Below are 12,686 nucleotides of genomic sequence, written 5' to 3'. Positions count from 1 at the left end.
ATATTTAGGGAGAGATGTTTGTTATTTATGTTTATTTTGTTTAACATTTATTTTATTAATTTTATAATTTGTATATTATTTTTAAATATTATATCATTAAAAAAATCTATTATAAGGAATTTTTTTTTTCTTATATAAACACTTATTAATTTAATTTTGTTGGATAATATATACATATGTACATACATATCTTGTGAATTGTTTTTTTAGAATATTATTTTATATTTATTAAATAGAATTATTAATTTGCTTATTTTGTTTATAACCAAATAAGACAAAATGGTTTTTATGTCATTTTAAATGAATTTATGTGTTAAATAATGGATTTGAGTAACAGACAATTTACCTTTTGGTTTTAGATGAGAGTAGATTTATCGACACCCCATTATTGGACTAAAGAAACCTCACATTTTAATAAATTGTATGATGAGAAATTTATCCATATATTAAATAATTAAAATTATCTTTTTAATAATTTTTATTATTAATATCCATTTGTTATCTCATAAACCCTAATATATATTTTTGTTTTCGTTATGCTATTCAATTATTCTTAAACCAAAAAGATTGTTTAATGGAAGAAGAAGATTTGTAATGGGATATATCATGTTACAAGCAGTTCTTTACATATAAATTTATTGTTGTTTTTTTTCTTCAAAGTATTGGTAGCAATATTAATTTATATATTTTATGTGTTGTTTGACTGTACTAAGTTATTGGGATTATTTGTGAGGATTTTTTTTTAGCTTTTTTTTTTTTAGCTTTTAATTTAATTATCTAAACTTTTATTTTAGAAATAATGATGATGGGGGTATATTAAAAAAAATGTTAACTCTTTTAAAATATTAAAAAAATAGAATTAAGGGCATTTATGAAATTTAAGGGTGTCATGAGGGAAAAAAAAAAAAAACTAATTTTAAAACTTTGAAATAGAATGTCTTTAAGAAATGAGACTTTTAACTTTTAAGTCAATTAATGGGATGTCAATAAGTCTTTGGATAACTATATTATAACCATGGTTATTAGTATCCTACGATATGCTGTATGTATCCTACAATATAATTTGATATGGGTCGCCAACGATACGTATCAGAGAGTGTATCATAAACCTTTTGATACATTGATATGTATCATATGATACGATACGTATCCGTTGGTATCTTTAAAAATATCGTTATAAATTGACATGACTTTATTAATTTGGGTCGAAGGCCTAAAAACTTTTTTAGGTCGGATTCGGGTTCCTCAACTTGGTTCACTAAAACTTACCCACATTTACCCATTTTGCAAGGAAAATGTGTTGTCCATTTTGCATGATAATAATAACACAATTGAAGATGTAGTTATTGACATTGACCTTGAAAATGATATAAATAGTTGAGAGGAAAAAATATAGATTCTTAATTTTGTGATTAATTTTGATTATGTAATACTATAATTTAAAGCTAATAATACCACAAAATTCATTAATTAATCATGAAGATGATATTAATTTTTAGAAAATTTTATTATTTTATTAATTTTTGTTGAAAAAGGTGTAGGATACCATACACGATTTGAAAAATTAGGGCTCCGTTTGGTTTATTATTATAAAAGTTTTTAGAATAATCTTTTGAAAAAAATTAAATTGGGCGGGTATTACGATATAGGATTTGAAAATTAACAAAAATATCTCATATGTTTGTTTATTTACTAAACACCCATATGATAAAATATTAAAAGTTAACAAAAACACCCCCAACCCACCCATTAAATACAGACAGTCGACCACCATTGCTGGAGGGTGGCCGGAGTGTTTTTGCAATTTCTAAAAAAAATATTTGGGGGTGTTTAGTTAAATTAACAAATTTAAAATGTTTAAAAGAAATTGAAAAATATAGAATAATATTTTGGGAATAATGACATTTTACTGTTTAACTTTTTTGGAAATACTAATAATAGTATTCCCAAAAGCAAAATAAATGAAGCCTAAGTTTTCGATACACGATACGATATGCTATTTGATAACCATGATTATAACAATTTATTATAACATTTGTGCTTGTAATCACTTGTTTAAATCTGTGGGTATAATTTACTTATATTAAACTTGAAGGGTGTTTATATTTTAAGCCACTATTATATAATATAACAATGTATTGTATGATTTGTGTTGCATAGTATTATGTAATACTATACAAAATATAGTAAAATATTTAATATTGTTGTATTAATTTATTTTAGTTTTTCAATTAAAATATAATAAAGTATTTTATTCAAATTTAATAATTCATTAAAAAAACTTTATTCTTCCTATAATTTTTTTAAATAACAGAAAAAATGAAGGAAAAAAACAATTTATTAACAATATAAAAAATATAAAATTTATTTTAAATCAATAATTATCTATATATTTCAAAGAAAATTCTATAATAATTAATTAGTATATTAAAATTGTTAAAGTAAATGGAATAATACAATATGTGCATGTTTGGTGCGCAACATTGTATAGTATAAAGAGCACCTTATAGTAGTAAATAATACTTTACAGTGTTTGATAGAAAATTTGCATTGTATTAACCAAAGTAATTACAAATATTTAACGTTGTGTTAACTAATAAAAAGTAAAAGTGTGGGTTAATGGATGAATTGTGCTATTTTATTTACTTTGATAAGTTTAATAAATTAATTAGTTACTTTATTAAATATATAATTATTATTTTAAAATAAAATAGAAAAATATTTTTTATTTGTTTAATATTCTTTTAGTGTTAAAAAATCTGAGTCTTTGTCATTGATTTTAAAATTAAAATTTTTGTTTGTAAATTTTTTTTTAAGAAGTAATTTAAATTTAAGTTAAAGTAAAAAGAATTAAATTTTCAAATGAATAATAAATTTCTATAAATACTTGCTAAAAATTTAATTGAAAACTGAAGATAAACGAATATAATGTAATGAAGCGTCAAATATGTCACTGTAATTTGTATAATAATATCATATAGTTTTATGCAATAAAATACTATTCGATGTGATACATCAAAGACGACCAACATCCCTTAACCAACCCTTTTTGCTCTGTATCAATATATCTTAGTGAAGCCGTGGGTCTGCAATCGCCAAAGTTATTGGGCTATGTTTAGATGAAGTCCATCCAACAATGTAACAGGTTTTGAAGCCTATATGAAAAAGAAAAAGAACAAACAAAAATCACGTGGCACCTACTATTTTAGAAAAACACAATATTCAAAATTAAGAAATTATCACGGGAGTTGGTGGAGAAGAGATCATACCAGGACATATGATTACTGCATAATTTGAACACTCATTCCATTTCTCCCCTTTTCATTATTCCTTTTATGTAATAATGTTGTTCTTTTCGGCCCAGCTTAAAAAAAAATAATATGGAAAATAAAACATAAATGATTGCCCAACCCAACAGAGAGAAATCAACAAACAAATATCGACCACAACACTTTCGAGAGTGACAAATGTATAATGTGTCAGACGAAGCAGACCCCCATAGCCTCGACTCAATATCAACCAATAACTCTTAGCTTGAAGCTACACCACACTTCTTCCATGAACTTTATCCCTTTCTCTTAAATCATTAACTGGGATAATCCATCTACCACTTTTCAGTGGCTCTGGTTATATACTATAATTATCTATATTTTATTATCTGACACTAAGCCCTCGGAATTTATATCTGACACACATTGCACAGTCTTCACTTGTATCACTGTGGGCACATTTATTTCAAACTTAGGCTCAACTCCACGGAGCCCACCATCAAATCTTCTTCAAACAACTCTCGATTAAGTGTCCAGGTAACTAACTTTACTGTAGATGATCTCTTTGAAATTCACATGAGATAACAAATTTTGGTTCATGATTTATGTTAACCATTTAAGTTTCTTCGAGAAATTTGGGGTACTATTTTCTTCAATTTTTATGATCCCCTTTTTTTTGGGGCTATTTACTATGATTTTGATGGATGATCGCTCATTGATCATTGGCTTGTGTTTTTTGAATTTGCCTTGATTTATTGTTTGGTTCGTACTTTTGATTGTAAAAGAACACTCTGTTTTGAAGTTTGTTAGGCTGAGTCTGGTGATTATTTTTCATTTGAATAACAGGGTTGTGGTTGAATTTGCATCAGCTGATACGCTTTGCTTTTTGATGTTTTCGTTTATCAAATTTGCTAGCTTTCAGGTATTGCATAAATTTTACAATTTTCAAGAGTGAATTTGTGCTGGCTTCATTTATTGTTTGGAATAAATTGTAATTTTTCCACGATTTGGTTTAATTTTAGATGTTTACAGTTCTCAGTGTATTGGTTGATAGCAAGTCGTATTTGAAACTGGTTACTGTAATAATTATTTTTTATGCATTTTGTTACAAACACTGATAATCGATTGGTGATTGTGTGGTTTTGGATGGTTTGCATGTACCAATTTAACTCATGTTTGAAAATATTGTAGCTTGTTCTTATATTATGTTCACAACCAAATTTTTAGTATATAAGGTGTTACTTTGATTTGTCATTATATATATATATATATTCTCTGGCTTGTAATAAAACCCATATTTTCTCTGAAATTTTCAGGTTAAGACTTGAGAACTTTGTCCATAAGTTGCTACTTCAGCCCTCTTTGTGTTGGGTAATATTTGTAAGAGGGTGATTACTGATTAGTACATTATGGCACCAAAAGCATTAGACTATGAGTCACTGAACGAAAACGTGAAGAAAGTTCAATATGCTGTTAGAGGCGAGTTGTATCTTCGAGCTTCTGAGCTTCAGAAGGAAGGGAAAAAGGTATGCATGTGTTCTTCAGGTTTTGCTTTATCTTATGGACTTTTATGGCATGTGACTCTTTTGAAGAACTGGTCAGCTATGTTTCTTGGAAGCTTTTGTGAAGTTGCTTTAAGTTTTCAATAACTGAGCAAATATAGTTTATCATGGATTTATAGGAATATTGGAAATTTTAATAATTATTGTTCTATTTGCTTCTTAGAAAGATGCTGAATGTTTCTCATAATTTGGATGGCCTTTTAATCATGATTATTGTGTTCTTTATTCTGACACGTTTCTGCTTTTTATTTTACAGTTAAAAGTTGAAAATAATTTTTTATTATCTGTCTCCTGTTAATGTTCATCTATTTATCTCTTCGCTCTAATTTCATGTCCACAGATTATTTTTACAAATGTTGGCAACCCTCATGCCCTCGGACAGAAGCCATTGACCTTTCCTCGGCAGGTAGGATTTCTACTGTCTTTTTTAGTGTAAATTTCTTTAAATATTCAGTTCTTTTTTACAGTTAGGATTGTTCATGCAGTCAGTGTTTTGACCTAGGTAAGTTCTATTGCAGGTGGTTGCTCTTTGCCAGGCTCCATTTTTACTAGATGATCCGAATGTAGGATTGCTTTTCCCTGCAGATGCAATTGCAAGAGCTAAACATTATCTTTCACTGACTACAGGGGGTCTAGGTATCTTCTTGATCCATCTTTCGTGTTATCTTTTTAATATGGATGGCAAGATAAATCTACGCTTTCTCCAATCTCTCTGCAAGAGTTCGTGTGTCTTCTTATTTTATTTTATAAGAGTTGGGAATACTCAACTGATTAAGATCATGCTTTGTGCCAGATACAGCAGCATGAGCTACCATCTCTCTTTGTTTAAACCTACATTTGCCATGATTCATTCTCTCCCTCTTTTTCTCTGTTTTTCATGACCATACCTAGGATTTCCTCCGCTTATATATTATTTGATCCTCTCTACTTTTTAAGTCTTACCAATTTCTTGTCTCCACTCTCAAATTTCTCTTGTTGCACACATGCGTTTAACAGTTTCGACATTACCAATTTGTTGAATTATAGTTGATCAAATAATAGAGGCACTGGATTATGGGAGCAAGAAGCTCCATTATTGAACCAAAGATCAATAATTTGTACTTGTAACATATGTCTAGGTGCTTACAGCGATTCTAGAGGTCTTCCTGGAGTAAGGAAGGAGGTAGCAGAGTTCATTGGAAGGCGTGATGGTTATCCAAGGTAATGATGCTTGATACTCTCTCCACATATCTTTTTATTAACAACAGAGTTTCAAATTGAAATTGTTCATTTCTTTGCCTGTGACAGTGATCCAGAACTCATATTTCTCACTGATGGTGCTAGCAAGGGAGTGATGCAGATTTTAAATTGTGTTATCCGTGGCGAAGGGGATGGGGTAATTTACCTCTTTTTAATGACTGAAATTATGGTTATACTATTCTGTGGGGTGTGGGTTTCTTTTTCTTTTGTGTGTTCTTGTGTGTCCTGCTATATTGCTCTTTCTTCTTGGTTGCATAACAGTCCATGTCTAATGATGCCACTTCCCGATGTTCTTGAATTGAAAACTTGTTTTTTGCCAGGTTCTGGTTCCAGTTCCACAGTACCCACTATACTCAGCTACAATTTCTCTATTAGGTGGTTCTCTTGTTCCTTATTACCTAGAGGAGACAGCAAATTGGGGACTTGATGTTAATGACCTTCGCCAGTCGGTTGTACAAGCTCGTTCTAGAGGAATCACAGTTAGTATGCCAATCCACTTGCTTGTTTAAGGAATTTGAGAAATCTGTTCCATGAGAACTAGAAAACTTACTACATAAATGACTAGGATGGGACCTGAATAAAAACTGATGGGCCAGTTAAAATTTGGCTGATTAGTTGCTAAGTCATCATAGTTAGTTACCACATCAAAAGTTCCTTGGCTAGTTCTTGGAACACTTATTCTCCCAAAGTTCATCCATTCACCTCTCCAAGATTTACATATTGTCTTCCATTTGAAAAATATCACAAACTCTACCTTGCTTTGGTGTGCACTTCTCGTAGCTGAGCTACTGACAAACCTTTCATGCAATGTTTATTGCTACCAAACTGAATTTCTTACCTTGTACTATTTACAGGTAATAGCAATGGTTATTATTAATCCTGGCAACCCAACTGGCCAGTGTCTTAGTGTAGCCAATCTAAGAGAAATATTGCACTTCTGTTACCAAGAAAACTTAGTCTTACTTGGAGATGAGGTTTATCAGCAGAATATTTACCAGGATGAGCGCCCCTTCATCAGTTCTAGGAAGGTATTTTTTCTATGCTGTTAGTCTAATTATGCCCAATTGTATGCCTTTGAATTTCAGCTTGCGTTGATGCTAAATTGTCCTTATTAACATTGGAAGGTGCTAATGGATATGGGGCTGCCCTTCAGCAAAGAGATTCAGCTTGTTTCTTTCCACACTGTTTCCAAAGGATATTTTGGTGAATGCGGGCAGCGGGGTGGATACTTTGAGATGACTAATATTCCTCCAAAGGTCTCTGCCATATTTTCTAATGTTTACTTGTGCTTTGATTTGCTTGTCAGCGATTTATTACAAATGTATGGATATGTAAAAGAATGCCATAATTTTGGCCTATAAATCTTATGAAGTTGTCATAGTCAAATAGGATCTCGACTTAAATAAAGGTAATGTTATGATGATACACAGTTTTGTGTCCATAAAGAATAAGGTATAGAAAACAAGCAAATTTAAGCTAGAATCGTCCTCCCAACTTTTTGGTTTTTCTTCTTCAACTAATACTATTTCACAGTATTCACAAAGAAAAATAAGAAAAATAACTGCTTCATGTAGTAATCTTTTGCACGTGCAATTTAGTTGAAACATAACAAGGTCCTTTAACATAGAATGTAATTATGTCAGTACTTATTGATTTTAGTTTTCATGATTTTTTCTTGCAGACAGTTGATGAGATTTATAAGATTGCATCAATATCACTGAGTCCAAATGTCCCAGCACAGATATTTGTAAGTCATACTTTAATATTATATGTTTGTTACTCTAGATTGAACTGGGCTCCCAATTCTTTGATCAATTGTTATTACAGAGAATATTTTCCTTTTTTCTGTTTACAGATGGGATTGATGGTCAATCCACTCAAGCCGGGAGATATTTCATATGAACAGTTTGTTAGGGAAAGGTACATATACTTTGATTAGTAATGTATAAATGCTGTTGCTTGAGTTATTCATTGAAATGAACTGTACAAGAGTTTTTTTTTCTCCCTCTTTCAACATTTAGTGGTCGATACTTGTGACCATTAAACTGAGCATTAAATTACAATATTGCTATTGCCATCCTTTTGGGAAAAAAAAAAAAAAAAAATTATCAAAAACCATTCAATATGTTCGTTGATAAACCAGTTATTTGAACCAAATGTTAAGGAACCAAAAAGTTGATTTGAAACCATAAAAACTTGAGTCTCTGAATTTTGATTACCCCTATATCATAAAATAAGTGGTCTTTTTGACGGCAATGAACTCTTCTCTCTGAATTATAAATCCTGCAGTAAAGGGATCATTGAATCACTGAGGAGGAGAGCAATGATGATGACTGATGGATTCAACAGCTGCAGAAATGTGGTTTGCAATTTCACTGAAGGTATAAAGTTACTCTCATAACTATTTTACTTTCCTACATTCATGATAAAGATTTATCAATAGTTAGTGCGTGGCTACAGTATGAAAATTGAGGAAATTGTTTCAGGTGCAATGTATTCATTCCCTCAAATACGCTTGCCTCCAAAAGCAATAGAGGCTGCCAAACAAGCTGGAAAAGTTCCTGATGTTTTCTACTGTCTCAAGCTTTTGGAAGCTACTGGCATTTCCACTGTCCCTGGTTCAGGATTTGGACAAAAAGAAGGGTAATTGATTTTTTGGCCTTGTTCTTTTAATTATTTCTTAGGTATAATTAATTATAAGGTAGTCTAAAGGTCATTTGCTATTGCTTTCTTTTACAATGTCATTACTACTTCTCTGTCAAAACTTTTGATTATATAATAGTGTGGTTCATGGTCCTCTTGGTCATTTTTGACAGTCCAAGTATACAAATCTGTGCCTTGCACCCTGTAGTTCAAGAACTAGATCACGTGTTCCTAATAATATACTTCTAAAGCCCTTGAGGGTTGGGAAAGTGTATCCTTCAGGATTCTGTTTATAACTAGTACATAAATTTAACTTTCTTTAATGGGGTAAATTCTCCTTCCAGGGTCTTCCACTTGAGGACAACCATTTTACCAGCTGAGGAAGACATGCCTGAAATCATGTCCAGTTTCAAGAAGTTCAACGATGAGTTCATGGAGCAATATGAAGACCATTGGGGCTATTCAAGAATGTAAGGAATGTCTCATATTCCCAGAAACAGTACTATATTTTCTGCTAAGCAAGCCATTAAAAATGCTTGTAAACCCTTAATCCTGCTTGGCTAAAACTTCAGTAAGTTGAAGATTGACTATGTATATTTGTTTTACCTCTTGTTGTTCCCATCTACTATAAATTATGGTTTTATTGGCTCTCAAATATGTCAGTGGTGACTGGAACTCTTAATTTGAAGCTAGATATCTAAGCAAACAATAAACAGGAAAAACCAAGGCGATCTATGATCTATCATCTAAATTAGTCTAAAGGGTTGCTACATGTCGTTTATAGCACATGGGTTGTCCCTGGACAAAAGACAGAATTGCTGAGACAGATGAAATTTGTTAAAAAAATTTAGTTGCATCTGTGTTTTTGCTTCAAATAAACAGCCCTGAGAATTTCTCAAATGGCAAATGCAAATATAGAATGTTAATACATATTAAAAAGTAATCCTGGGTTGAGCTAAATTTTGCGTCAGAAAGACCAGATTCTCCAAACAGAAGGGACACCACACCAGCATGTTACAGTGATTTGACATTTACCAACTGGAATGACAATTGGTAATGGAAGTATTTTCAGATCTAAAAGCATATGTTATTCGAATATTAAAAAGTAGCTTTTGGATTGTATAACTGCTTTTTTTCTTTGTTTTTGCATGGCCACTTCTGCTATCCTCATTTTACTTTTCGACTTCTCCACCCATTCATAATCATATGGCTTATAGACCTTTATCAGCTAATATTCCTGCTTCTAACTACCCCTCGATTGTAGGGGTTTACACACCTCAATATATATATGTATATATATTCCTGCTTCTTCATAATACAAAATTAAAATTTCAAAATGATATTATTACAATTAAATTTGAGAAAAAACTTTTTTGAACTTGGATTTGTTTATCTAAGAAAATAAAATTCTCTATTCTTTTCAAATTCAAATTTGAAAATAAATAAATGGATTGAATCAAAAATAAATGAATTGTCAAGTAGATGGTAAAAAATTAATTACGTAATAAAGGATATGTTCCACTCTAAAAATAGGAGGTGATGGTGAGTCAGCCCTATGATCCCAAACGCCAATCACTATCACCAACGGCCCTTGATGTCAAAAAATTAAAAGAAAAGGAAAGGGAACGAATAAATCACAGTGACTGTTCATGATCCCATGGCCCCACCCTAAATTTTTTGGCGCCAAAATCCAAGTCAATCCCTTGCTGCTGCCCGCGGTCAGGTATTTTTTTTCACGGGCACCATCTCTTATTCTTATTATTAATTTGAAATAAATAAACTAATTATACTATCATCTTATGTCACGAGCTTCCTCGGGTTCCCTTTTTCTCTCTCCTTTTGATTGGTATAAGAATTGAAAGATCGAAAGTTTGAAACATTGAAACATGGATTTTAACAAGAATCCCCCTCAGCTATAATTAACTACTTGAATAACCATCTATAGTTTTACTAATNGAGCGAATAAATCACAGTGACTGTTCATGATCCCATGGCCCCACCCTAAATTTTTTGGCGCCAAAATCCAAGTCAATCCCTTGCTGCTGCCCGCGGTCAGGTATTTTTTTTCACGGGCACCATCTCTTATTCTTATTATTAATTTGAGGTGGTTAAATAAATAAACTAATTATACTATCATCTTATGTCACGAGCTTCCTCGGGTTCCCTTTTTCTCTCTCCTTTTGATTGGTATAAGAATTGAAAGATCGAAAGTTTGAAACATTGAAACATGGATTTTAACAACAATCCCCCCTAGCTATAATTAACTCTCCATGTAACCCTCTATAGTTTTACTAATAACAGAAATCTCCCTATTGTCAAATTTTTGGTGTTAAAATAAATGGTAGTGGGGCAATTTCGTAAATATCTATTAATCCACCATGTTATAAATTCTAACGCCTCACTAACGACATAAGGATTTCTGTTATTTTTCAAATCTAAAAGGGATGTTTGTTATTTAATTAAACATCAAGGGGTGACGTAAGCCCCTTGAAACACTGAACATTACTCAACCTTGTATTTAAAGCCTTTTACATTACTGTCTTGCTTTCTCTATTTCAGCCATGTTCCTCATAAACCTATAGCTTCTTAAAAGCACTTTCACTGAACCAGCAATTCCTATATCAAAAAAAATCTCCTTTTCTTTTATTTTTTTCCCTCGCATCTTTTCTGATCTTTTTAATTTTTTTCTTCTTCATTAATCCTCAAAACAACTACACTTTCCTTCTGGTTTCTTTTGATTCTCTACCAATCCCTACATAGAAAGCACCCATCTTTATTCTTTCGTCTTTATTCTTATTTCCTCTTATAATATATACTTGAAATTGAGTTTCAGTTGGTTACAAGATATGGGGTTATCAGGGAAGCCACAAGTCGATGGCGGGCTAGAAGCGGAAGGCAAAAGATGGCTTATTGCTGGAATTCCTTTACGGGCTCCTCTGAAGCCGATATACACGAGGTCCGGGGAGAAAGAACTGGATAATAATGGTGATGATGAAGAGTGTTCGACGACTCCTACAAGTCACGAAGCGAGAATTCCGCCGAAGTTGCCGTGTCCACCTGCTCCTAGGAAGAGAAAGTCTACTTTAAAGTGTAATTATAGTGGTGTTAGGGAGTTCTTCACTCCTCCAGATTTAGAAACTGTTTTTAAATGCCATGTTGAAAGGGCTAATTGAACGTCCTGGGAGGCTTTAATCTGACTTCTATATATGACTTTGCATGCTTCTTCTTTCCTGCGTACTCCAACTAGTGTTTTTCTCCTTTGTTTTAGGCCTTTTGCAGTGGCTAGCTAGGTGTTTATGTACAGGGTTAATTTACAGATAAATAAAATGGCATTTTAGCTGCCTTATTATGACTTGTTTTTCTTAATTTTTCAGTGGTGATCTCCTTGAAGTATGCATATATTATGTATTCTCTGCATGCACTTCATATTTAAAGTAACAAAAAGGAAAAAAAAAATCAGTCTTTGAAGTTATTTATGGTGAGGATCAGGGTTGATTTTTCTTTTCTTTCGTCTTAATTATCTTCTTCTTCACCTGTTTGTGTAAACTGTTGATGTTCATGCGTGGGAGTAGGCATGACACATGCAAGTCAACATCTAGCTAAGAACCCAAAAGATGTCAATCGTAAAGTAAAGGTAAATCCTTTTCAATGGCAAGAAGATGCTGCACGGATGCTCAGTTGGTTGGATTGACTAAAACAAAATTAACCCCACAAAACCTTAAGCCATAAACCAACACCCAATGCCCATCTTTAGACTTGAAGAGTTTAGTCTCTTAATTAATTTTGCTTTGAAGGGAAGGTTCTCCGGCCCTAATGCGTTTCTGATAACCCAAGAAAAACAGACAAACAACATGTGGCTTGGTGGATTAGAATCCTATGTGCTTTTGAATGGACCTTATTTTAACACACACTTTGAAGCTAAGCTAGCTCAAGCTTTGCGCACCAATAATTGACAAACCCACTTATATATATA

General features: G+C 32.0%; 2 protein-coding genes across 2 annotated transcripts; both read left to right on the top strand.

Annotated features, from left to right (window-relative positions):
- Window positions 1–3,527: 3,527 nt before the first annotated feature.
- Window positions 3,528–9,368, top strand: LOC116118556 (glutamate--glyoxylate aminotransferase 2). Its single transcript, XM_031404532.1, has 14 exons — window positions 3,528–3,806; window positions 4,586–4,795; window positions 5,172–5,237; window positions 5,350–5,467; window positions 5,950–6,031; window positions 6,119–6,206; window positions 6,391–6,549; window positions 6,925–7,098; window positions 7,195–7,326; window positions 7,752–7,817; window positions 7,926–7,990; window positions 8,360–8,451; window positions 8,557–8,713; window positions 9,058–9,368. The coding sequence occupies exons 2-14, from the start codon at window positions 4,679–4,681 to the stop codon at window positions 9,185–9,187; spliced, it is 1,446 nt and encodes a 481-aa protein (XP_031260392.1). The 5' UTR covers window positions 3,528–3,806; window positions 4,586–4,678; the 3' UTR covers window positions 9,188–9,368.
- A 1,900-nt stretch (window positions 9,369–11,268) lies between these two features.
- LOC116118607 (cyclin-dependent protein kinase inhibitor SMR6-like) lies at window positions 11,269–12,065 on the top strand. Its single transcript, XM_031404599.1, has one exon. The coding sequence runs from the start codon at window positions 11,560–11,562 to the stop codon at window positions 11,884–11,886; it is 327 nt and encodes a 108-aa protein (XP_031260459.1). The 5' UTR covers window positions 11,269–11,559; the 3' UTR covers window positions 11,887–12,065.
- The last annotated feature ends 621 nt before the right edge of the window (window positions 12,066–12,686 follow it).

This window comes from Pistacia vera, unplaced genomic scaffold (genome assembly GCF_008641045.1).
Source record: "Pistacia vera cultivar Batoury unplaced genomic scaffold, PisVer_v2 Contig849, whole genome shotgun sequence".
Lineage (NCBI taxonomy): Eukaryota > Viridiplantae > Streptophyta > Magnoliopsida > Sapindales > Anacardiaceae > Pistacia > Pistacia vera.
Note: the sequence above shows the minus strand (reverse complement) of the source record. Positions and strands in the feature narration are given on the sequence as shown.

Bases quoted from the DNA above. Each gene is read 5' to 3' on its own strand.
- LOC116118607 (XM_031404599.1), top strand. From the start codon at position 11,560: ATGGGGTTATCAGGGAAGCCACAAGTCGATGGCGGGCTAGAAGCGGAA.
- LOC116118556 (XM_031404532.1), top strand. From the start codon at position 4,679: ATGGCACCAAAAGCATTAGACTATGAGTCACTGAACGAAAACGTGAAG. The intron at 7,327-7,751 runs GTCTCTGCCATA...TTTTTCTTGCAG, and splicing joins TGACTAATATTCCTCCAAAG to ACAGTTGATGAGATTTATAA. The intron at 8,714-9,057 runs GTAATTGATTTT...TTCTCCTTCCAG, and splicing joins GGATTTGGACAAAAAGAAGG to GGTCTTCCACTTGAGGACAA.